Genomic DNA, 24,332 nt, shown 5'->3' with positions numbered 1-24,332 from the left:
GTAGCAATTCATAATAATGAAGGCAGAGTGGGGAAGATAAATGTTTTAAGAATCTAAATTACAAGCAGTTAGGATAACAGGCATGTATCTTTTGCTTCATGCTGATGACTTATGCAGCAACTCTTTCCTTCTTCTTTTTTGCTGCAAAAATTTTGCAACAACAGCCTGTTAACAAATAAGACCCTTCCTGCTCCTCACAGCAGCTTACAATGCTCACTGTGTACAGTGAGAAGTTTATGCTTCCTAAATCCTTGATATCTGCATTAGAATATAATCCACACCTGGTACTACAGTGACACCACTAGAAACTGCTGATGTAACCCAGTGGAAAAACTTGCCCCCTGAGGAATCTCTGCCGGGGACTGGCAGGCAGACCTGGCCCCATGTCAGAAATCACAGTTACACTGGACACCCCAAGTGCACCACTGTGCTCCAGCTCTAACTCAGCTCTGCCCTTGAGGCTTTAGCCTGTATGTGGGGGGGAATATTTTATACATTATCTACCTATCAAATTAGTTTCAGGGAAAGGTGTAAAGTCACTTTGAGTATTAAATACAAAAATAAAATTCTTACCCCCAGTTAATTGCCTCCACTGTTTCAATGTCTAAGGGATCCAGTGACTGAGGCAAGGCTTTGTAGAGGGTGGCCAGCCTGTCTGTCAACAATTCACATAAACAAGTGCTTTGAGTCAGGCACTTGGCTGCTGCTGGTTCTGGCAAACTCACCAAAAGCATGAGACCTTCACAGGCCTTGACTGCTATCCGGCCGTCCTGGCAGAAGGGCATGGAAGAATTAATCAGAGAGTGAATGAAGGCCACTGGAAATCAAGAAGCAAACACCTTCCAAATAAAACCTCTCCACTCCCCCACAGTGACTGAATACATTTATTGTTGTTGCCTTCTCAGATATTAACTCTAGTGAATTTGGATGCTACAAAATAAAGATTTTCACCTGATTTTGTGTGAAATACAAGAATGCAACCTTCCAGCTGACAGAACTAGAGCTGTAGGTCACCTTGAGATCAAGATACCAAATCCTGTAAACTACTCATGTAACAATAATGAGGTACAGTCGTAGACTTGGTTTTCTGCTCTCACCACTGCTGCAGCAATTACAGGCTTACCCAAACCTCATCTAAATTTTCTAAAAGAATCTAAGTCTGAATTTGATGATTGAGCTGGGTAGGACATACAACAGGCTTTTTAAAAAGAAAACCCACTCCTAGAGATAGCTCAGTGCCATTACAGAGAGTGGTTTTGGTTAAGTCAGAACAATTGAAAGGAATTTAAAAAACATTTTCTTGTGATATATTTAACCTTCTGATTATCCTGTGTAGTTTTTCTGTGAAACATACAGCACCCTATACAAGTTTCTTAAAAAACCCACTTATATTACCATCAACAAGCTTAGTATTAATTTTCTAAAACAATATTTTTACTTTAATCTGAATTTACAGAGAAAATTGCCAATTTACAAAAAGTGCCTGCAAAAACTCTCACGTTTTATAGCTACAATACAGTGTGTTTATTCACTCCCTCTGCCCACTTCACACAACATCCAACTATTTCATTTTATCAAACAGAGTGGAAAAAAACCCCTAAGACCAAATAAAAAAACCAACTCACAGGACTTTTAGTGAGGTTTAGTAGAGAATTCACTAAATTATAGTCTTGATTTGGACAAGCAGTGGAGGACTCAGGCGATGATGTGACATTGAGTTCATCCAGACTGAAAGAGAGCTCCTCTGCCTGTTGTGGGAGCTCATCCTCCTTCTCCATGTGCTCGGCTCCAGCAGCACCGGGCGTCTCCTCAGGCTGGCCAGGCTGCCCCGTGTCTGTTGTCACGGACTCTTGGTCTTTGATCATGTCTTCTGTGATTACACTTGCTGATCCTTGGAGAGCCATTGCTTTTAACTTATTCTGCAAAGCATTTTTTGGAATTACACAGCTGAAATTACTGTTCATCCTGAAGCAGAAGTTTACTAAAAGCAATTTTTTTAACATCAACATTTGAAGTAGTCAAGGCTGGATACAGTAACCATGTAAAATGTACAAGGCTGTGGGAGCGTGGGTGTTTTATAAACCTAGGACACTTTTAAATCTGCTTAAATTTCTCTTAAACCCTATACATTTTGCTTCAAGGCTGAATATGCCATTTACAAAAGGATGGCAGCTTTTTCTTTCACTACTGAAGGCACATATTTGATTTGCCCACAATTTGATAGAGGTTTTTCATTTATCTTGTGGGTGGCACCTTTAGGACTTAGCACTTTTTATAAAACATTCCTTTCTGTGTCAAGGCCTCACATTCATCTAATGTCTGAAACACTATTTTGAGTTGGAATTACCCAAGTAAAATAATTCTAAATTTCTTGAGATTTTATCTTCAACAGGAAAGGGAAAGAAACACCTTTCTGACAACAAAGTTCTCTCAAATTGTGTTTCTCAAGAAGAAAAAAATGAGTAGATTGAATGGACAAAGGTATTAGAAGTTAGCTGGATACTCTAAAAAGTCACAGAGAACCTTCTTGGAGGCTCCAAACTATCTCTGCTTTGCCTGACAAAAGGCAACCCATCTGTCTTCCCATAAATCTGTCTACAGCACATAAAAAGACATTTAAATTTGTGCTGTGTGATACCATGAAGAAACTCACAGAAAGGCAAGAATTCAGTGTTCTGGCATAAGCACAGGTGAAGAATACTTTATTGGAATCATAAATTAGAATGCAGCACAAGACATTTCTTTCAAGTGAGAACAGCAGTGAGATTATAAATCCAAACGGTTCCCTTCTCTATGATAACACCAAAATTATTACAAATATATCTCAAGCATTAATAATTTAAAAGACTAACCATTTGGGGTTAATGGATTTTAGTACAGACAAACCAGCAGGGACTGAGTACATGACAGTGAGGCAGCAAACTAGAGAAGACTTGCTTGAGGGCCATGCATTCATTGTGGGGAATTTGCACTGGGCATTGTGATGCACTCAGAGAACCAATTCCCTGGAGAAGCAAACCAGTGGCAAAAGCAGCAAAATAAGGATGCTCTTTGAATGCAGTAGAAAAATTACTGCTTCAATATGCTTTGTTTTTTTTGTCAGTGTGAAAAGTGCAAGGCTGGCAAAGCTATAAGAAGGTGTCTGTCTGAACCAAGTTTGCTATCACCAGAGCTCCTGCAGTCCTTCAGTAGCAATATCCTCAACATCCTCATCAATACACAGAAATATCTGAATCACAACAATGACCCTTGCACATAAAGGTTGGAACAGCATTTCAATCCTGGACTCAACACTGTTGCTGGCACCACTCAAGCTGCAGGCAGAGTTGTTAAAGGGAAAAGCTTTTATTTTTTCAAAAACTGGGCAATATTCTGTAAAATACTTATTTTATCTTACAGTGGCTTATTACTTCATGTCTGGATTCTTCTGCCATTTGAAAGGCCACTGTTTATTTAGCTAAAGCAGTGATGAGAGAACTAACATATACAAATGTATGAATGCCCCTAGAAATGTGTCCACAGCTTATTACTCTTACGTTGGCAGGTGACACAAAGCAGTTTGTACATCGAATAACACACAGGCAGAATCTTTGTGTGTATTTAAGCTTCCTATTGTTTAATCATGCAATTCTGCAGCTCAGCTGCTCACCTGCCTCCTGCAAAGGTGCAAAACAGGATCCTGAATGACCTAATAGAAAAGGTTACATAAAACACATATTCAATGCTTTCTAAACAAAGTACTCGTGAATTCAGCAGTAACAAAGAGCAGATAATATAAAACCACACTTTTGTATTTTTGTGATCTGTAAACATCAGTTTTAAAATCTGTGATGGATGATGTCTTGTCTAAATTGTGATAGATTTAAAAAGAGATCTATGAAAACATCAAGTGGTATCACAGTTGATGAGAATCTCTACTTAATTTGTGGTGAGAAATATAAAGGTGGTAATTCATAATACTGAAAGCAGAAGTGAATAGTAAAACTATTGTTCATTTTATAAAATGAAGGTACAACTATTTAGCCGCTATATTAGAACTTTTTCAAGGTCTCAAGAAAAGAAATTGAAGGACAGAGAGTTAAGTGTCCCTTTGCCAGAAACAACCAGTTGCAAGGAGTATCTCACCTAAGATGGGATGAGTCAAGTTTACCCTAAAATATAACTGAGGAAGAGGTGATAAATAAATATTACAATGTATATTCTTTCTCTCTGCACAAAAACTTAGTTTAAAAAAAAAAGGAATACATTAATACCAAAATAAAATTAGTATAGGGATCCTAAAGTTTTAAAAAAGTAGAATGAAGTTCTTCAAGTTCTTATTTCCACAGCAGACATAACTTGCCCAAGTGATAACAGTTATGCCATGCAGGCTTATTGGTTAAGCAATATAGGTGAAAGATTTCACCTCTATTTATTAACCAATAATATATATACTTATATATATTTAAAATATAAACCAGCATTCTACCAACAAACTATTTGGCATGGAATCATACAAAGGAAGTGAGTTTGAACACACTCAAGTTTTATATGTTCATAAAATCCTGTATAAACTGATTGGAAACAGTCAAAGAAGGAAGCAAAATTAACAGATACAAACACTCTCTGGAGAGATCCATCTGCATTTTATCTTATAAGTGTTGGAGATTGGAGGTAGAAATGCAACATAGTTCTGTAAATTTACCCTTTCATGCATTTTGAAGGTGATCAAGTCACAACAGCACCTCTAAGAGGCCAAATGTGAACAACCAGAATATTCTATTCTAATGAAGCACAATTCTGCACCCCACATAACTGATCTGGAAACAATCACCACAAGTTGTGAAGACAAATGCTCTAGGCTACAATGCCTAGAATAATACTGTGAAGTAACAGGAGCTACAAGAAATGTTTGCCAGTTTGCCTGAACTCCACAGCCAGCATTCTGTGAAACTAGAGACTCCTTTGAAACTTGGAATCATCTGTTTCTCCATGTCTGTTTTTTAATATTGGAATCTTGCTATTTTGGGGATGAACACTAATAAAGTGGGACAAAACACGTGTGGTTCTTATGACTGGGGTTCTCAGGTTTGATTGCAAGGGCATCATTTAAGAGGCTTAAACCATACAACTTACACAAATAACACTAAAAGTAATCCTGGTTTAGAATTCTACCATATTTTGCATGTAATACATGCAGTAGTTTGTTTCCGAGTGCTTCTAATGTATAAACATTAACTTTTCAATCCTCATACCATTTCTGCTGCTTGTACAACTACAGCGGATACAATGGCAATCAGGATAATACTTAATTGAGGTAAAAATAAACTCAAGATGGATTCTTTATGACTGACATGAAAATGATAATCACATACTTAATGGAAAATAGCATCTTTTTGCAGTTTAGCGGTCTCTGCTGTCACAGATCTTGTTTGTGGGAAGCTTGTGAAATAGTCCTGAAGGAATATTTTTCAGCTAAATATCATGTATTTAATAGAGACTGTGTCACCATAGGAAACAGCAAAGTGGGAACAAGAGGCATTTCTAAATGGACTTTTATAAACCAATTTTTTTATGCTTCTTCTAAATAGGAACTGAAAGTCAGTCTAGAAATTGTTTATCCTCCCACTCTGATTTCATAATGCCACATGTTCAAGGAGGCAGTAAAGACACAGGCTGTCTTGCAGATAGAAGATGGTGCTGTGTTGTAGATTGTGAGCTGGCACTGCAGCTCCAACATATGTGCCACTACCAAATAAGGGCCCAATCCTGCAGAACACTCAGCAACTCCTAAGGTTTCAGTGCCCCCTGCAATCTGTCCCTTGGTCTTTGCTGGGATGGCAAAAACAACTCAAGGCCAAGGTCTCCGTCACACTGAGTTTTTTACACTGCAATTCATATCCCTACTCTAAAGGCATTTCCATTGCAAAGGAAAAGGAGCTTGGGCAGCCTGTTTGTGAGCCTTGAATGAAATTCCTGTGAAAATCAGATGTATAAAGTCTCTAGGAAAAAAAAAAATCCAAACAGCATGACTTCTAATATCACAGGACAAAAAATAACAGATGGAAAACTAAGCTGTGAAGCACAATGTGACTCCACTGGATTTTGTATATGACACTGTAAATACAGCTATAAAATTTTTAATTGATTTACTCACCTCAAGGAAGAAGTTGACAAGGTATGGATCCTGTTTCAGCTTTGCACATACTATACAGAGAAACTGAATTTCTTCATTTTCTGTTGGTGTTGCCAGAACCTCACCACACAGCCTGATTAATTTCTGTCACATAAAGTGAACAATTAAGACCGAAAGTTATTGCTTTTTCTAGGAATAACAGACTGAATTATTTTTCTATATACACACTACAATTATGTAAGAGTATTGACTGGAATATTTGCTCTGGATTTAGACTGCTATGAACAAGTTTTCTTTATTATTTATGACTTGCACTGCAGTGGCAGTCCAAGACTCCAATCATCAGCACATTATAAAAACGAACTGATATGGCACCCAAGCAATTTCCTTAATTAATTTGACAATGGAAGAATTGATGATATCATTAGCTGCAGCAGAATAAAAGAAACTTGTTGTGCAAAAATACAGTTTACTTAAAATCTGAATAGTACCTGCACTGGCCTATGCACATTTATGTGAGGAAGAAGAGGTTGCCGAATTCTTCCAAGAAGTTTTGTATAAAAAGCCAGAACTTGCTGTTTCATTCCTGGAGGACACTGAAACAAAAACAGATGAACAACAACAAAAATAAAATAAATGTGGAGAAAAATACAGATGTAATTTTTTCACTCAGAATGGCTAATTAAACAGCAATAATTTAACTAAAAGTATTTTTTTACAGTAATTATCAGTTAACATATTACTTTTATCAATATTAACAGAGATCAATAAAAATGTTGTATCTCATTACTGTTTTCTCTTTCAAATTATTCATACTTTCAGTTAATTGCTCTAGGGCAAACTTCTACCAATCTTTCCAGAAAATATTCCGTATCATTACGGTGATAAGGGGAAATTAAATCGGAATTAATTTGCTACAGGTCAGATGTCTTTTAAGGTACTGTGCCACAAAATCCAGCAATTCAGTGAGTCAGTACTTATAAATACAGAATGATAAACTATAAAAATCTTAATACCTACAGAAGGTTTCTTAAAGTCATGAGCAATTAACCTTAGCCAACTAAAGTGTTTATAAATGCACAGATGGTCCAGGACAAGAGAAAGCTGCTGCTTTCCCTGAGCAGAATATAAATCACAAATATCTGTGGAACATGCAGACCTTTGTTCTACTGTCCCTAATGCACCACACCACATGAAAGGACCTTCCTATTTCCAGGAGATCTGATGGCTTGTGGGCCTTTATGTACCTTTGCTCCTAGCTAAATTCCCCCAAACCAATTAGTTAATGACTAATTTATTAGCTAATAACTATTAACTAATTTATTAGCACATTAATAAATGCTGTTAATTTTAACCCACATAATTTCCCTCATCTGCATGTACAAACACAGCTGAGGTGGCAACCTGCAGCCTAACCTGGCTCTCCTTTCTAAGTAATTATCGACAGATTTTTAATCCCTAATCATTGCTAATTGCCAAGCAGTTCTTTGAACAGAATGGCAAGATATGTACCATCAGGGCACATCCACAGTAATGTGGTAAGTCTGACTGACTGCTGTGAAAGGGAACTATTCATTCTGCACCAGATCTTTGCAACATCTTGCAAGCAGTGAACTGTGTGTTTACTTCAGATGTATCAACTCAAAAGTGGCAAAGTGTAAAGACAGGCTGTACAAGAATTGCCTGTACAGACATATTTGTATGAGTACAGAATGACTTCTCTTAACTCTTAGAAACACACTACTAATTACCCACTTCACATATGTCACCATCTCATCTTGGTTTCTTGAAAACATTTAGAGATTACTGAACGAGCTGTGTTTCTGAGCAAGTATCTTTAATTCAGCAGCGTTATGGTTTTAAGCCCAGCTGGAGCAGGTATTTTAGCCTGACTGTAGGACAGCTGGTACAGTAACAGGTACTGCAGATCTCTGGCTCTTCCAGAGCAAGGAACATCTCAGGCTCGGACAGCCACTGTCCTGTGTTGCCTGTTTATGTAAAATCGCTTTAAAACTCATGACAATGTGTAAAAGATTGACTGAGAAGGAAACCCTGGAGAGCTCCATTTGAACAGGACAAACCATGCCTCCCTAACTGAGTCTGCACTGTGATACAAAACGTTCTATCCCCAGGGCTGCCAAGCTAATTCACCCCATGATCCACCCAACCCCACACATTTCGGCTCAGAAGTCTGCCAAAGACAGACAGCAACAAGGATGGACCAAGACCATGAAGGTAACTTCATGTGTGCCACAAAGCAGGCATGAAGAACCTGACAATACTGCCAAGGTATGAAAGCTGTCTGGGGATCAACTCAAATTAATGCTTTCTGACATCAGAGTCTTTCTGAGCAATAGCTCAACACACTCAGAAAAGTTAATCAAAAATTTGTATTTAACATAGCACTTTTCACCCAAGAATCCTCCAACATTTCACAAAGGACAGAGAGGGATAATACTGTCTTGTAGTAGCCAGAAAAACTCTAGACTGAAGAAAATTGTTTCTCCTACTTCCAGTTTCACCATCAGCATTATCAGAGTGGTGAGTGTCACCACTGCCAGCACCTCTGGGGTTGTCTCACCCTGATCACACTGTAAAAGGCTGTTATTTGTAATATGCTGGTAATATGGCAATATATGTTGGTATATTTGTAATATAAGCAAGCAGCTCTCTGCTAGAGTTTAGTGTCCCACACTACCACCTACTGTAGAACTTCAGTCTCTATCACAACCAGGAGCTCACACAAGAGATAATCTGTTCTGCTACGAGATACATACATCAGCTTTTCCTAGCGTGTAGAGTGTCTCCAAAATCTTATGATGTAGCAAATATTCCATGCATGGTCCTGTTTCACCCGATTCCCTCTCATTTTCTTCTTGAACTAGAATATCCAACATCTGTTCCAGGTGAGAGGGAATGTTTGTATCAGTCACAGGAGCTTTGTCATCTAAATAAAGGAAATAGGCAATTAAGAATGATTTTAAAGTTGTCCTCATATTTAAGTCCAGTTCCAAATTTAAGACTTATAAACATGACATCTATTTAAGGAACTTTATATATAGTGGAAGTTTTTAACTTGTCTTAAAGAAAACTTTCAGAGCTGTATCTGAACATGTACACTGGAATATGAATTGGGCAGATATCTGACCTTGCAATGGGGAAAAGGTGAAGTGCCAAAATTCAAAATATGCAGTAATTACACAGTCAAAAAAGGAAAATTTCTACTGCCAGAGAGGAAGCCAAGGGAGAGAAAGGTACAACTCTCAATCTTTTATTTGGGATGCACTAGGTCTTGATAACTTCCTCTTTGACCGTTCATACAGTATTCTCAAGTCTGGCCTCTAACATCAGCCTAATTTGCAGCTAATCAGTTCCTCTATAAACTAGATAACTAAATAAATGGCTTTTCTGTTGATAACAACAAAGAAAATTCAAACTCTGTGCTGTTTATTCTCCAAAAGCTTTTAAATTTCTCTTTTGTCCTTTCTGCATTAAAATAGAATTCTGTCAAACTTTATGAAGAAAAGAGTAAGATGTTGCTTTTATTATATTAAAGTGATGAAACTGCAGTGGATTTATGCCACTGAAAGTAGGAGCTAGCATTCACATATTGTAGAACATATCCACACATGAAGATTTTCCTCTTTTATTTTTTTCATCTGAGTTCTACATGAACAACTATCCTAGGGAAATGGTTACTACTGTTTACGCAATAATCTAAAAATATCTTGTCACTTGCATGCAACTGGCAACAAGATCACACAGGGAAACTGCCATGTCAGAGTGATTTTGGTCTCTGCCACAAGCTCCAGTTAGCCTGGAGTGTTTTGCATGAATTTCCTACACATAATTCTATTCCTACTGCAGAGGACAGAAATATATCCATTGAGTGGAAATTTCTTTTTCAAAACACTTCTGAAACTCTGGGAGAGGTCAGCTATTATTCTGCACCACGTCACTGCAGGTGTCAGTTTTCCCTGCCACCCTGTTATTTCCACCTTTGGAAACATCACATAGTGTTCCAAAAGATGGGTATTTGGAACCAAGGGTCACGTTGCAGTTTTACGAGTAAATATTGATATAAACAAGATCATCAGACGCAAACACAGACTCAACAGCTCTTCCAGCAGAAGGTCAGAACTAATAGGCTTGAGGAAAGCATGGCAACATTCATTTTTAAAACATAACTGTTTCATAACTAGGTCCAAAATTAAAAATTTACAAGCTGCATAATTGTTGGAAAAAAAAAAAACCCAAACCAGGGAAGAGTTTTAAAAAAAGCAACTACAGCCATATTTCATCATAATATCTATTTTTAAGAACAGCAGTGTAACATCTGAGTAAGATTTAATAAAACTTGTTGTCTGTGCAATCAAAATACTTTACACTGAGACAAGACACTAAAGCAAAAATAACTAATACTGAGCACATGGAATCCATCTGTGTCTGGTAAAATCTATGACCACAAAATTACTTTTGTTAAAATCTTGTGAAGAAAAAGAAAATCCCTGATGCAAAGCAATAAAAATGTTAACAGCAGGGACTGCATTTCTGCAGCTGTCTGTTTAGATTAAACAGAGTATGTGAAGGCAGAAACTGGGTCAGATGTAAAAAGGTGCACTTCTCTACATGGTACTCAGGAAACAAGACCTCAACCATTTTTCATGCCTACTTTTACAGATGGAAGTACTTGATATTTTTAATTACTAGTTATTGTTGGTATTTTGATTAATTTAGCACTTCTTAATTGTTACTTTTTAAAAACACTGAAATTGTGAATTCTAGTTTCCATAACAAAAAGACAAACCCAGAGTGCTTTTTTCTTTTACCTGAGGTCTCTATGTAGTAATGGGTGATTGCTTTCCAGTGGTACACAAAATCTTCTTGTAATGGAAGGGAAGGTGCGAGCTATGGGGAAAAAACACAACAAAAACCAGTTAGAAATGGAATGAACATACTTGCTCAGAGATCAAATTCAGTTTTATTTTATACTTTGAAGTAAAGTGGTGCAGAAAATGCTACAATTGTTATTCTCTGCTCTTTTACCTTTAAAAAGGACTATATTCATTATTCATGGCTGAGCCCCATGCCACACTGCCTGCTTGTAAACATCAGTAATAATTGCTGTGATGTCTCTATCACCAGACGATCTATTTGAAGCAACAAAAGCAATTGCTCCTACAGCAAAGCAACACTAGAAATGTATGCTTGTATTGTTTAGACCACAATTTTGTCCTGTAGGAAGAAATCATGTTCTTTTACATCTGCTCTTGATGTCTTCTTCCTTTTCTGCACACTCTGTTCTCTTCTCTCTGTCTGCTCCTTTAAAAATACCAATTAGTTGCTTTATCCAGTTTTTACCATGCCCTTTTTCCTGTTAACCACAACTTCTTTTAAAAGATCTTTGTTCAGTTTTTAGGTTGGGTTTGTTTTGGTTTTTTTTTTTTCAAATTTTTTGCTTTAGTGTTTTTTTTTTTTTTTTTAGGCCCATACCCAGAGCTTGGAAAGTTGTTCTATTTTTTTCTTTTTTTTAACAAATACATTTCTTATTTTATTTCTGCAAGAAAAGGAAGTTTCTTCTTTCCTGGAGGAGTTTGGGATGGCTGGCTAGGCGTGACCAGCATCCAGGAATAATAACACTGTGCAAGAAGGAAATGCAGCCCCCCAGGCAGCCACCATCAGCACTGCTCCTTCCCCACTGAGGCACAGGTGGCCTGTGGCCTATTACACCACAGACAGCCTGTGACAAAAGGACCACAATCATTTCACCACTCTGCTCCCCAAAGCAAGAGCTGAGACAAGAACTGAATTTGTGCTCCTGAATGTTCTGAGCTGGTAAAATCAGAAGTCCTATAGGGAAAACCCCAACCGTTCAATAGGTCACATGAGGATCTGTTGTTATTGTGGCCTAATCCTACTTGCTTGAGGCTTTTTTTTTATTACCATCAAGTTCTCAAGTCATTATTTTACAGGCCATCCCAAAATAGGGGGTTATCACTTGACAGGATGGCAGCGATGAGCCCTGTGGGCAAACAGAAAGAATCCCAAGTATAAACTGGTGTGTCTGTTTTGGAAGGGTAAGGAGCTGAACCATCCTGACAGGATATGGAGTCCAGTCCTTCACAGAATCTCAGAGGGGCTGAAGTTGGATGGGGCCTCTGGAGACCATCCAGTTTAGCCCTCCTGCTACAGCAGTCACCTAGAGCTGGCTGCTCAGGAGCATGTCCAGATGGCTTTTGAATATGTCAAAGGATGGAGACTCCACAGCCTGTCCAGGAACCTGTGCCAGGGGTCAGTTAACCTCACAGAGAAAGGTTAACTGAAGGAAGTTTTCTCCCCACGAGCTGCAGATTCCACATTTGAGACTAGTAATTCTGAACTCCTCCAGTGTCTCCTCACAGGGTCAAAAATGTGCTGTGCTGTCTCAGTTCCTGGGCAAACAAGGGCTCAGGGGCACAGGGCTCATATACAGTCTAGCACAGTATAGGCTCATATGGTCTTTACTGGCTGGTGTTGGTTTCTTTGAAAAAGCCCTGGATGTTTTCCACATCAGTCTTTTCTTTGCCTTGAATTTAATGACAATTAAATTTATCTTGGTAAAGTTGTAAAGCCCAGTATATGACAAATATGCCATGCCAAGATAAGTGCAATGCTAATTGCTAATGGCCCTTTGCATGCAGGACTTTGGAATGCAGGACTCTGGAAAAAGAGTGGTGCTTGGCAACTATCTCTGCCTCCATCCCGGGTGGAAACGTGCCCTTGGAAATGGCAACCAGGAAATCAAACTGACAGTGCTTATCCTCTCCCTGACAGGCTGTGCACTCACGGAGTTCCACGGCTGGGCACTCAGAGCAGCACATTAGCACAGCAGCTATCACCGAGTATCTGAACACCCCACACTGCACAAAACCAGTTTATTTGACTGTGACATTTACTAGGTTATTGAAATTCAGAAGAATAACCAAACAAACTGAAGATTGAGCATATGATATTGTGTTATCATGTTCTGTATATCACACTAGCTGCACTAGATGTGTATTTCAAGCAATGTAATGATCATTTCTGGGGAAAAAAAAGCTGTATCAAAACCTCAACACCAGCTGATGAATAACCCAGGGACAACTTTTGAGGAATACAGGTCTCCCAGACCACTCTATTTCCAAAGTAACACATGATAGATAACATTAAAGATTTATCCTTGGCTGATGTGATTTTTCCTCTCCACTTCTTCTCGTCTCATCTGCCTCAAGATGAATTTAGTGCCTCTGAGCAGTGCCAGGAAAAGGATTTCACTTCTCAGCACTGTCAATAATTTATCCACCATGGGAGAGAACTGTGGATATAGACATTCTCCTTCCCAACAAAGGCCTCTAGGGACTCTTCACTTCTCAGAGGTGAAAAAATAATTCAGGGACAGGTCCTGCCCTTTCAAATTAAAATACCCAGTGATTTCAGAGTCTTCTCTGATCAGGACTGCAGGCCAGACATAGCAGAGATAATTATAGCACATGTATGCACCTGGGCAGGGCAGCCTAGGGAACACACCATCAGCATTGCCACCAACTGGAGACGTAACCCCAACAAAACTATTTTGAGGTAGGTGTTTACTGATCAAAAAACCCAACAAAAACCCACAAGAAAACAAGCAAACAAACAAACAAAAATAAATTTAAAAAAACCAAAAACCAAGCAATCCTCTTAACTTAATTATTCAGACATGAAAGGAAGGTCAAGACCAAGATACCAGCTCATATGCATAAAAAGCCAAGCACTGGAAAGCACTAGGAACCTATAACACTTGGCTGATGAGCTTTAACCCTACCAGGACAGGTAGCACTAGGTATGAGGTTATAGTTCCTATTTTAGGATTAATTACTAGCTATCAGCTGAGATGGAATACATGTTACAGCTGCCAGCCTGAATAACCACTCTATTGTGTATGTACTTGTATGGAGATTCTGAAGCAAACCAGAATTCCTTGTGAAGGCCATTAATTCCTGCTACTTGTCTAATCTGAAGGAGTTACCTTAAAAATGCAATTATTTCTCCCCATTACATCAGCTGGCCAGGGCATGGTGCTATATAACACCAAGACTGTGGGTTTGATCCCTGTATGGGCCATTCATTTAAGAATTGAACTTGATGGTCCCTGTGGGTCCCTTCCAACACAGAATATTCTGTGACTCTATAATTAATCCTGATGTAATTAAATATGATCTTAGTGATTCCTAATCTCAAAGGAAGTTCTCCTTTGCTGGGCAAAAAAAAAAACAAAAAAACAAACCATGATCTTCAAGCCTGCAGTGTAGGTGTTGGTATACGAAATAGCTAAAATTCACTGACACCACTGAACTGCATGGAGCAGCCATTGATTAGCAAGATCTCCCATCTGGCCCCCAGCTCCAGCAGCTGGGCTTTCTGGGAGTGAGCTGAACTTCACACATGCTGCCTTATCCTTCTGGTGATAATATGTAACAAATAATCAAAGCCCACCCCTTTCAGGAAAAGAGCTGTTCTCAGGAGAGCTACAGATCTTTGACCAGATGTACAGTCTGCTCACCACAAAACCTGTCCAAAAGACAATTCCACATTGTTTTCCAAAGCATACAGAATTTGTATTTAGGCAGGGAAAAATAACATAAAGAGCAAAAAAACTTATATAAATGCAGTATTTAAAAGCAAATCTTTTGTGCACGTAAAAATCATCGTCACATTTTTCATGTATTCTTTTCAGAAGTGCAATTCAATACTGGAAAGGATGGAAACATCAGAAGCTGGTGATTTGCCTCAATATCTTTAGGGCAAATTCACAAAGGAAAGAGAACACTGTATAAAAAAATTACAGGTACTGTCTGGTCAGATGCCAGAGTAAAAAAAAAAAAAAAAAAAAGAGAGCAGAAAACTGGGTCAAAGAGAAAGGAAGGGGAAGTGCATGCACACTGCCCTGACTGACACAGTCACTTGATGTTTTTCTTCAGTCTTACTACTGTACCAGTGTGAATGGTCTGAGAGAACATGTGAAAAGGGAATAATGCTTCAAGGTTTATTTGATCTTCAGTTGATGAATGTACAGAGTTTATAATGGCCACTGCTCTCACATATAAAATTAAGACTGCACATGCTTGCAAGTCATGCATTAAATTTTGTCATCTAATTTGTTAATACCAGCACAACATTAAAACAACAAGTAATGTAAGGTCATTACACCAAATAAAGTGGGTTCAAGAGGAATAAATTCTGTTCTAATCAGTTATGCAGGTCATGATTTTGGAGCACTGCCTGTACCAAGTGACTTGGTTTCTTTCAAAGCTGAGTTTTGCTTCAAAATATAAACAGAAGCTGCTTGAAAGTACAGTAATGTATCAGTGTCAGAGACACAGTGGAATAACAGGCTGGTAGAGAGGGGGTCTTGAGAATCTGCAGCAGACACCAAAATCTTCATTCATTCAATTGTGTGGTACAAATATTCCTGTTTGACAGCAAATTGCAAAACTCAAGCCAACAAAAATTATATTTTTCCTGCAAGGTACACAGCTCAAGAACATCTCTTTGAACTGACTATTGAGGTGAAACATCCAAGAGCCCAAATCAAACACAAACTAAAGTCCTTTGAACACTGAGTGGCCACTTCACAGACAAGCTATTTTGTCTATGGAAACATGAGTGAAAAGCACAAGATAAGAGCAAAATAAGTCTAACTTGCTGCTTTGTTATTGTATACTACATTTTGTTGTTGCTGATGTAGTGCTCATGGATAGCCCTTTGGGATGAAAGGATATCAGAAATGCATAGCAAAGAGAAAACATCTTGAGGACAAGCCATATATAAACTGTCACAGATTTAATAATATGAACCCCATGAAGCAACAGCATTTCTATTCTGCCCTGAAGTAACAGAACAAAGACAGCAGTCCTATCCACCATTCTCACTAACACATCCAACTCAATTTAAAGATGTTCTGTTAGCAGGGTACCACAGCGGTGCTTGCTCATCTGGATGCTGCAGAGAAATCCAAAAAGTGAAAAGTATCTAAAATATTGGCAGGATTGACATTAGATAAGAGGTGGCAAAAACCTAGAATTCAATGGTAACAAAATCAGGAATGTAGTTTCAAACACTTGGGCAATTTAGTCAGAAAAGACTGAAAGGTTTTGAGTTATTCAAGGAGAATCATAGAACCATAGACAGGTCTGGGTTGGAAGGGACATTAAAAGACCACCTAGTTCCAACCCCACTGCCATGGGCAGGACATTTTCTACTAGGCCATGTTGTTTTAAGCCCCCCATCCAGGCTAGTCTTGAACACCACCACAACCTCTCTGGGAAAAAACCTTGGTAAGAAAACACCTTAGTAAAAAAGCAACCGGTCCCTCAACCTCAAGCACAGTCCTGTCACGAGGGCAGTCAGTCCAAGAGCGATACACTGACAACAAGTAAAAGGCAAATACTGCCGTGTCTATCAGACTGTCAACCTTTGGAGCTCCTGTCAGAGTTCAGAGGTATGGCACATTGAGGGTAAGATAACAAGGATTATCTAAGAGCAGGGGAACCCTTACTGTTCAAATGCACTCTCTCAAGTCTGCAGGCCAGTGGGCCCTGAGGCAGGGCAGGAGCATTATAGAAGTGATGTGCAGGAGAAAGGACAGGGCAGAAGAGCTACCCAGACCTTTCTGATTTAAGGATGTCCCACCCGTGAAAGCTAAACCCAGGCTCTTCAAGTGCATTTAAGTGTCCAGCTCAGCTGAAAACTGTACAGTTGCAACTCTACCTACTCTGGGGTAGGCACCCAAAACTTTTGAGAACTGATACCTTAATTACTAGTTCTGCTGCTGATATTCAGGGTTAAGAATCCAACTGAGGCTGCCCACCTTACACTTGCTCACTAGCAAAAACAGCTAGCAAAAATGATGGTCCGAATTCTCTTGGTTCTGAAAACAGGCAGTATCAAAGTGTACTGAGCTAATATTTAGTATTTACAACAGCTGTCATTTCCCCATAGCAAAGCTAAGCAGACCACACCTTATTACTACAGGGAGAATGAAACAACTTAAAGCCCCATACAGCCACCAAACTGGTTAAAAATTTATATTTCTCAGTTCTGTCTTTGTATTAGCGGGTCAAACTTATAAAAAATTATTCTTAGTATCTTCCTGCTTTTGCAATTTCATGTTTCATTCCCAGTATTTGTCACAATCCTGTAAATGCAACAGTGCAGTATTTATCAGGAGATCAACCACAGCGGTGGTAGAAGGATGAGGCAATTCTAAAAGGGACACCAGAGTTGAGCAAGGACAAACAGCATGTTTTTGGATAGCACACACTTGCAAAATGATGGTATCAATATGTTTCTGTATTTTCATTTGGATTTTTTTAATCAAGAAGGAGCATCTAGTCCCTACTATAGCTACTCTTCTCCTGTTCCATTCAGCTCATTTGTTTTTCCTATTTTTTACTGGATCTCAACTAAATGCAGTTCTTTTTTTTTTTTTTTTTTTTGCACACATCAATAATGTAAACACTCTCCTAATAATAACTTCTATTAGGTCTCTTGAATTGGTAGGCCTGAAAGAATACCTTCTCCTCCACTCCTGCACCTCTCAGTCATCCACTCTTATTTCTGTTATTCAAAATGTGGCACAGCTCACCACAACAAACTTTCTTTGGTCAGGCAGGCACTAATTTCTGTTTCCTCTTCAATGAAAGCAATTTCTATTGAAGGCACTCACATGTGGTCTGAATGTTTTCAAGTAAAACATTTCATCATTATTTAAAACATTTCCTTCCAAATGCCACAACACCATTAAAAAAGCAAACTAGGAACCTGCAATTAATGAATACACACTTAACTTTTAAACCTGAATACTCCTGCAGAACGACAGGCTCATATAAAGACAGGCATATGGTGAAGTGCAGCATCAAAGCATACATTAATGTACAATGGCTACCCTTCAGATGAGGCAGGATTTGGCATGCAGGCTCTTATTTCAACCATTTGAAAATTTTTTTCTTCAACACGTTCCACCTTCAGTATTTCCCTGCCGATTTTTACCACCTCTTCTTCACACTCAAGTCTCCTGGGTGTGCTGGTTTACTGGGAGAGGCGCTGAAAGGCAGGGAATTACTACCAAGACCCCACCTCACTGAAAAGCAAAAATAAATGGTGTGGCCAGGCAGTGCCGAACGCGGCCTTCAGCAATGGCAGCTCGCGAACAGGCCCCGCTTCCTCTGCCCAGTCCCCGCCGGGGAACCTCGCTGCACGCACAGCCCCGCGTCCCCCGGCAAACCTGACCCCACGCACAACTACAAAATGAACCAGGGATGGAAAGCGCCGCTTTGAAACTGACAACATCCCGCAAAAGCACCGGTGACGGCGACTATTGTCTGCCGGTCACGACGAGATGGAAACGCCGGGGAGTTTCCTGATTCCTCTCCTTTATTGTCTCGCTGAAAGAGCCGGGCAACGGCCGGGTGAGGGCCGGGCCGGGGCTGCCCTCAGGCCCGGCGCGGGGCAGCGGGGCCGGCAGTGCCCGGCGGTGACAGCCGGAGGCTGTGCCGGGGCCGCCCGGGCTGCAGCCGCTTCCTCCTCCCCCGGCACCCCCGGCTCTCCAGGGCCGCATTGGGGCGATCCGTTCCCTTCCCGGGTTCCCTCCGGGGCCCGCCCGGGCAGCTCGGCCTCCGCCTCCCCGGCCCGCGTCAGGGCAGAGCCGGGAGCGGGTGCTCGCCCTGCGGGGCCCCGCCGGCAGCAGCCCCGGGGGACAGCGGGGAAGGGGCGCCGGGCCCGGTCCGAGCCCTCCGCCCGCGCTCGGCGCTAGGCCCGGATCGCATCCCCGGCGCAGCGTGGCCGCGCCCGCCGGCGACCTTACCGCCTCCACGGCGTGCTGCAGGATGGAGGTGAACTTGGAGAACATCCTGTCCCGCGACTGCAGCAGTCGCTGCCGGGAGGACCTCGAGAGCTCCTCGATCCGCCGCCGCCGCCGCTCCAGGGTGAGGGCTGCATGCGGGGGCCTGGCCGCGGAGATCGGGCGGGCGGGCGCCGGCGCTGCCTCTCGCTCCCCGGCGGACACCGTGGCACTGACACCACCGGCTGCGCGGCGGCGGCTGCCGAGGCTCCGGGTGTCCTGCAGGGGCCGCCACCCCGCACGCCGCTCTGCCCGCCCCGCTCCGCTCCGCCCGGCCCCGGGCGCTGCCAGGCGGGAGCGCCGCGTTCCGGCCCGGCCGGGCCGCTTGTGCCGGCCCCGGGGGGCGGGCGGCGCGGGACGCGGGCAGTGCGCGACACTGCCGGGCTGCGAGCGGGCCGCCGCTGTGCCCCGAGCCAGCCCCCGCTTCTGCGGGCAGCTCCGGGCAAGGAAGTGAATCGCAGTCACAGTGTCACTTGGATTGGAAAGACCTCTGAGGTCATCGAGTCCAACCTTCGACCTTACACCACCATGTCGCCCAGACCATGACAAGTCTTTCCGTAAACACCCTCCAGGGTGCTGACTCCGCCACCTCTCTGGGCAGTCCATTCCAATGTCTAATCACCCTCTGGGAAGAAATTCTTCCTAATGGCTAACCCAAACCTCCCCTGTCACAGCTCAAAATTGTACTCTTCTGCCACTGGTTGCCTGGGAGCAGAGTCCGACTGCCACCTGGCTACAGCCTTCTGCCAGGTAACTGGAGAGAATGATAAGGTCCTGCATGAGCCTCCTTTTCTCCAGGCTAAACAGCCCCCGTGCCCTCAGCCACTCCTCACAGAACATGTGCTCCAGACCCTTCCCCAGTTTCTTTGCCCTTCCCTGCCCTTCCCTGGACTAATTCCAGCACCTCAATGTCCTTGCTGAATTGAGGAGCCCAAAACTGGACACAGCACTCAAGGTGTGGCCTCACTAGTACTCAGTGAAGAAGGAGAACCACTTCCCTGATCCTGCTGGTCACACTATTCCTGAGATAGGCCAGGATGCCACTGGCCTTGCCCACCTGGGCACACGCTGTCTCGGGTGAGGGGAGGAGGTGCCCACCTCCACAGTCCTGTGCCCGAGGCTGCCATCAGACTTCCACCAAGGTTTCTGGGGTCCTTCAGAATGATGAGGGTGGGGAGATGGGGCTGCCTCCACCCTCCTCCTGGCATGGCATGGATACGGAGCAACCCTGGCCTGTATGGCAAAAGGCCCAGCTTGCTGTCTGCTGAGACATTTTGGGTCTGCCATCATTCACAGGGATGATGAGATCCTCAAGGAAAAAACTGTTCACAAAGCAGTGTAAAGGTGATGAGCTCAGAAAGTCAGTGACAAGTTGTGGACTCAACATCCCTGAAAGTGTGCAGAAAATAAGTGGATGTGGCACTTTGTGATATGGTTTATTGGGAATGGCGGCATTAGGTCAAAGCTTGGACTTGACAATCTGGGAGGTCTTTTCCAAACATAAATGATCCTGTCTTGTTGCTGCTGGATGAAAGGCTAGTGGTGTGGTTGGCATGGTCCTTGCAGGGTACCACAGATGAGAGGACTTGTGGCAGTGTGCACATTTCACTGTTTGTGTGTTGGGTTTTTTCCCACACAGAGAGAAGGAGACAAAGAGGGCTTTATTTCACCTCTGAATCAAATATTTCAGAGAAAAAAACCACCCCTCCGTTTTGTGGCGATGCAGGAAAAGCAGAGGTAAAGTGGGGTGAGCAGAAATTATTGATGTACCTGGCAAGCAATATGATGTTTGGGAAAATGTTTGGACACTGGGAAAATTGACATAGAAGACTGGGGTTGTTTGGCACTGGGTAGCAGAGTGAAATGTTGGGAAGGTGATAGACCAGTATGGGAAAGGGAGGAGACCCTGTCGTACAAAATGAAGGAAAGCTTCCACGTTAATTTTTGGAGAGAAATGAACACCAGCTTCCTCATATGCTAGGAGCATGCAGAGAGAAATGAATCAAAAGACAGGACAAAACTACTATTTAACTGCTGTTCTTTAAATTGTGTCATCTGGGAAGTCTATATTGATATTGTGATGAAGTCTTACTAATGATTCTGTTGTACTGATTGCTATTACTACCCCTGTGCTTTGCAGGCATGGAGAGCTACAGCCCAAATACTCTATGGAAGTAAATACTAGTTGTATGTGGACACCTTTATTGCAGTTGTTAAAGAGCAGAGCTATTCCCTTCTCAAAATCCAGGAGTCTCAATATGTCAATTTAAAAGGTAATTATGTTGTTTTTTTAAAAAAATCTGCTTTTTCTCTATTTGTCAACTTATATTCTGTAGATGTTCATAGGAAAGGTAAATTTTCTATGTGGGTAGCCATATGATGAAACATCTCTGTGTTTAGGTGATTATTAAATGGACAGGTCCTGCATTTAGAAGGTGCCTGCATATCTGTGTCTAAGAGAATGTGGTCATTTAAGATCCTTTTGCAATCTGTTTTTTCCTGCAAAAATGTCTTTTAAATGTGCTTGGGCTGTCTCATCTCCAAGCAGCAGAATGAATAAAGAAACAGTAAGATATCATAAAGATATAAAAGGGGACAGTTTTATCACTGTGAGAGTATTCCTAATCGTACTTAACAATTTATGAAATCATAAATCACAGAATCACAGATGGTGAGGTAAAACTTTGTAATGCTTGAGGGCCTCTTATTATTCTAAGAGTGACTAATGTATATAAACGCATTATTATTTAAACAGAACAGTTCATTGTGGTTGAAATTAAGATTTTGGTTGTAAAAGTGACTTATTGAAGAAGTCTTATTAAGACTTCTCAATGTGAAATGCCTTGCAGTAAAGGGAAAAAAAAGAAAATATTACATGTAAATTATTTTTTCTAAGCCTATTAAACAAATTGAATCTCTGCATATAACCCTGCATTTACCAACCAATAGATTTGGCTTGAATTTGTAGCCATAGTGCAGAATCCACTCTTTGGTGCTTATATGTCTTGCAAATTGTAGATATATTTTTAATCTTTTTTTTAATCTTTTAAAAGAGTCTCTAATTTCTCAACCATATGTATGTATTTCTCAACGCTGAGAATATCGGATAAATACTGGCAAACCAATAGTAATGAAATCACTGGAAACTAATGGAAGAATTATTTTACCAGTGTCAGAGCAGAAGAACTCAGCTGAGGTTACATTTTGTTTGGGTTTTTCTTGTTCTCATTTGGGATGATTCAATTGGAGATGCTGCAGTTATGGATGGGCTACCAATGTCATGTCATGTGCAACAATACGTCTTCACCTGCTCATGCTTGATGTTGTTTCCACTGAAATAAACACAAGTATTACTACTATTTTAGTACCCTTGAGAGCACAGTTCTGCTGGCTTGGGGTTGGTGGTTTTTTTGTTGTTGGTTTTTGGTTTTTGTTTTTTTTTTTTTTGGCAAGGTAGTTCTTTTTTTGGAAAAGTACATGCAGTGAGTTAGTGTTTTGCTTGAATGTGAGAAGTGGAAGTGAGGCTGTTCTAATTGAAAGAGCTTTTGGGAACTTTATCCTTTCTTACAAATTAATGAAATTGTCTCGATTAAATCAATTTAGATGGTGTGTGACAGTGAGATAATGTGCTGGCCTTTTTATCTGAAAATCTCTCTGCTATTTGGATTGATGGCACCAGGCCAGTGTCTAATGGATGCATTTGTCTACATTACAGAAGAAGTTCCTGCAGTCTGGATTTTTGCTTCAGAGAGCCTGAAGATTTGGTGAATTTTTTTTACCCTAGATGAAAATTTTCCTGTTAGTGCTATGCCAAATATCTGTTGATATTCTGTGCAGGATTTTATTGTGTTTGTAATAATCAGATTGATTATTCATCATCATCTGTGTTTTCAGTGACTGCTTGGATGAAATAAAGAATGAAGTTTTAGTGGTTCAGCATGGTCTCTGCTTTTGAGGAGTGCTAAGAAGATATTCAACATCATTTTCAGACCTTTCTGATGCTGGGCTTTACTACAGAAAGGATGCTGCACATCCACACTGAAGAGGATGCAGAGGAATTGAAGTCATATTCTGTCATGAATTTTCTGGTTCTGTGCTCTCAGCTGTGTACATCACCTCCCTCCTTGCTGATTCGCTCGCAGCTCCATGTAATCAGCTCATGCAGTATTGCATAAATCCCATTTTCAGGCATTTCCTGGCCAGTGCATTCTGTTCCACATCTGCACATCTGCTCTTTCTGTGGAGACATTAATTTGTCTTCTGCTGGGTTACAAACTTCCCAGTCATTCATGTGTTATCTGAATGCTTACCTGTCATATCTGCAAGAGTCTCCTGACACCAGCACTCATTGCTACCACAGAGGACACAACACTGGACAAATACTGCCTGCCCAGCAGCTATTCCTTGTTGGTGCTTCAGTTACACTCTCTTGCCACCCTGCTTTACCTTATGTAATGCTTCTAAATGAGACCACTAGGAGGTCAGAAGTACATGTTGTCAGTAAAATGAGACATTTCTTTTCAAATCACATCATATTTTCCTCAAGTATTTCTGTTCCACTGTAACCATTAAAATCCAAGCTTTCCTCTATGAGTAAATATGTGGATGTTCTGCCATACAGTATCTGAAAGTGCTAACATATCATGAATTATGGAAAGCAGATAAAATACCCTCAGATGTGATCAGAGTTTAACCAATTTCACTGCAGGCTGGCAGGAGTACAAGGATACTTTTCTTGTGGTAGTGGAAGCCAAAGCAAGGAGATTAAAGATAAACTACTCGGTTTATGCTATATTGCAACTGTAATGAATGCAAGGGTCTGAATGTGTTATAAATAAACATAAAACTGGATTTTGCCTTTAAATACTGGAGAAAAAAAAAAAAAAAAGAGTGGTCTACCTGATATAAATTGGTTCCCTCAATCTTTCGTCTGAGTACTTGCAGAGGGGGAAGTCTGGAATCCAGAATCTGGGTGTGTTTCTGGGGAGAATTTAGGTGCTTAGCCTTGACCCTACTAAGAGATTTCTGAGTCATTTTCAGATCAGCTCTGACTGCATTGTTTGTTTTCTAATGCATAATAAGATTTCATTGTTACTTACATCTTTGGATTAAGGACTATAATCTGTTGATCCCTAAAATGTCATCAGATAATCTGTTTAATCATAAGCAAAAGCTGATCTTGATAGTCCATATGAGTTATGCAAATTAAATCAGGCACATTACTGCCATGCAAGTATAGAAGCTTTCAGCAGAGCTCTCTTTCTCATTAGTCCACAATTAAAAGTAGGTTTTTGTCATACTTTAAATTTGCATATCTTT

At 40.9% G+C, this 24,332-nt stretch overlaps 1 protein-coding gene and 1 long non-coding RNA gene across 4 annotated transcripts in view; one reads left to right on the top strand and one right to left on the bottom strand.

The window, feature by feature from the left end:
• FAM160B1 (family with sequence similarity 160 member B1) overlaps positions 1 to 19,538 on the bottom strand; it is a 37,969-nt gene extending 18,431 nt beyond the window's left edge. The window contains exons 1-8 of one of the 2 annotated variants that reach the window (XM_038140616.1): positions 18,978 to 19,538; positions 10,945 to 11,023; positions 8,893 to 9,062; positions 6,607 to 6,711; positions 6,137 to 6,259; positions 3,650 to 3,688; positions 1,626 to 1,919; positions 574 to 770 (exon numbers count right to left, since the gene is read on the bottom strand). In XM_038140616.1, coding sequence (XP_037996544.1) covers positions 574 to 770; positions 1,626 to 1,919; positions 3,650 to 3,688; positions 6,137 to 6,259; positions 6,607 to 6,711; positions 8,893 to 9,062; positions 10,945 to 11,023; positions 18,978 to 19,022 — 1,052 coding nt within the window. In that variant the 5' untranslated portion in view covers positions 19,023 to 19,538. The remainder of the gene's footprint in view (positions 1 to 573; positions 771 to 1,625; positions 1,920 to 3,649; positions 3,689 to 6,136; positions 6,260 to 6,606; positions 6,712 to 8,892; positions 9,063 to 10,944; positions 11,024 to 18,977) is intronic. The other variant, XM_038140617.1, reaches the window with a different exon arrangement.
• Positions 18,957 to 23,935, top strand: LOC119702461. Of its 2 annotated transcripts, XR_005257359.1 has the most exons (4): positions 18,957 to 19,098; positions 21,154 to 21,286; positions 22,729 to 22,811; positions 22,908 to 23,935. It is a non-coding gene; the product is annotated as an uncharacterized LOC119702461 (long non-coding RNA). The 2 variants fall into 2 exon arrangements; XR_005257358.1 differs by lacking the exon at positions 22,729 to 22,811.
• Positions 23,936 to 24,332: the final 397 nt, after the last annotated feature.

Source organism: Motacilla alba, chromosome 6 (genome assembly GCF_015832195.1).
Source record: "Motacilla alba alba isolate MOTALB_02 chromosome 6, Motacilla_alba_V1.0_pri, whole genome shotgun sequence".
In the NCBI taxonomy this organism is placed as follows: Eukaryota; Metazoa; Chordata; class Aves; order Passeriformes; family Motacillidae; genus Motacilla; species Motacilla alba.
Note: the sequence above shows the minus strand (reverse complement) of the source record. Positions and strands in the feature narration are given on the sequence as shown.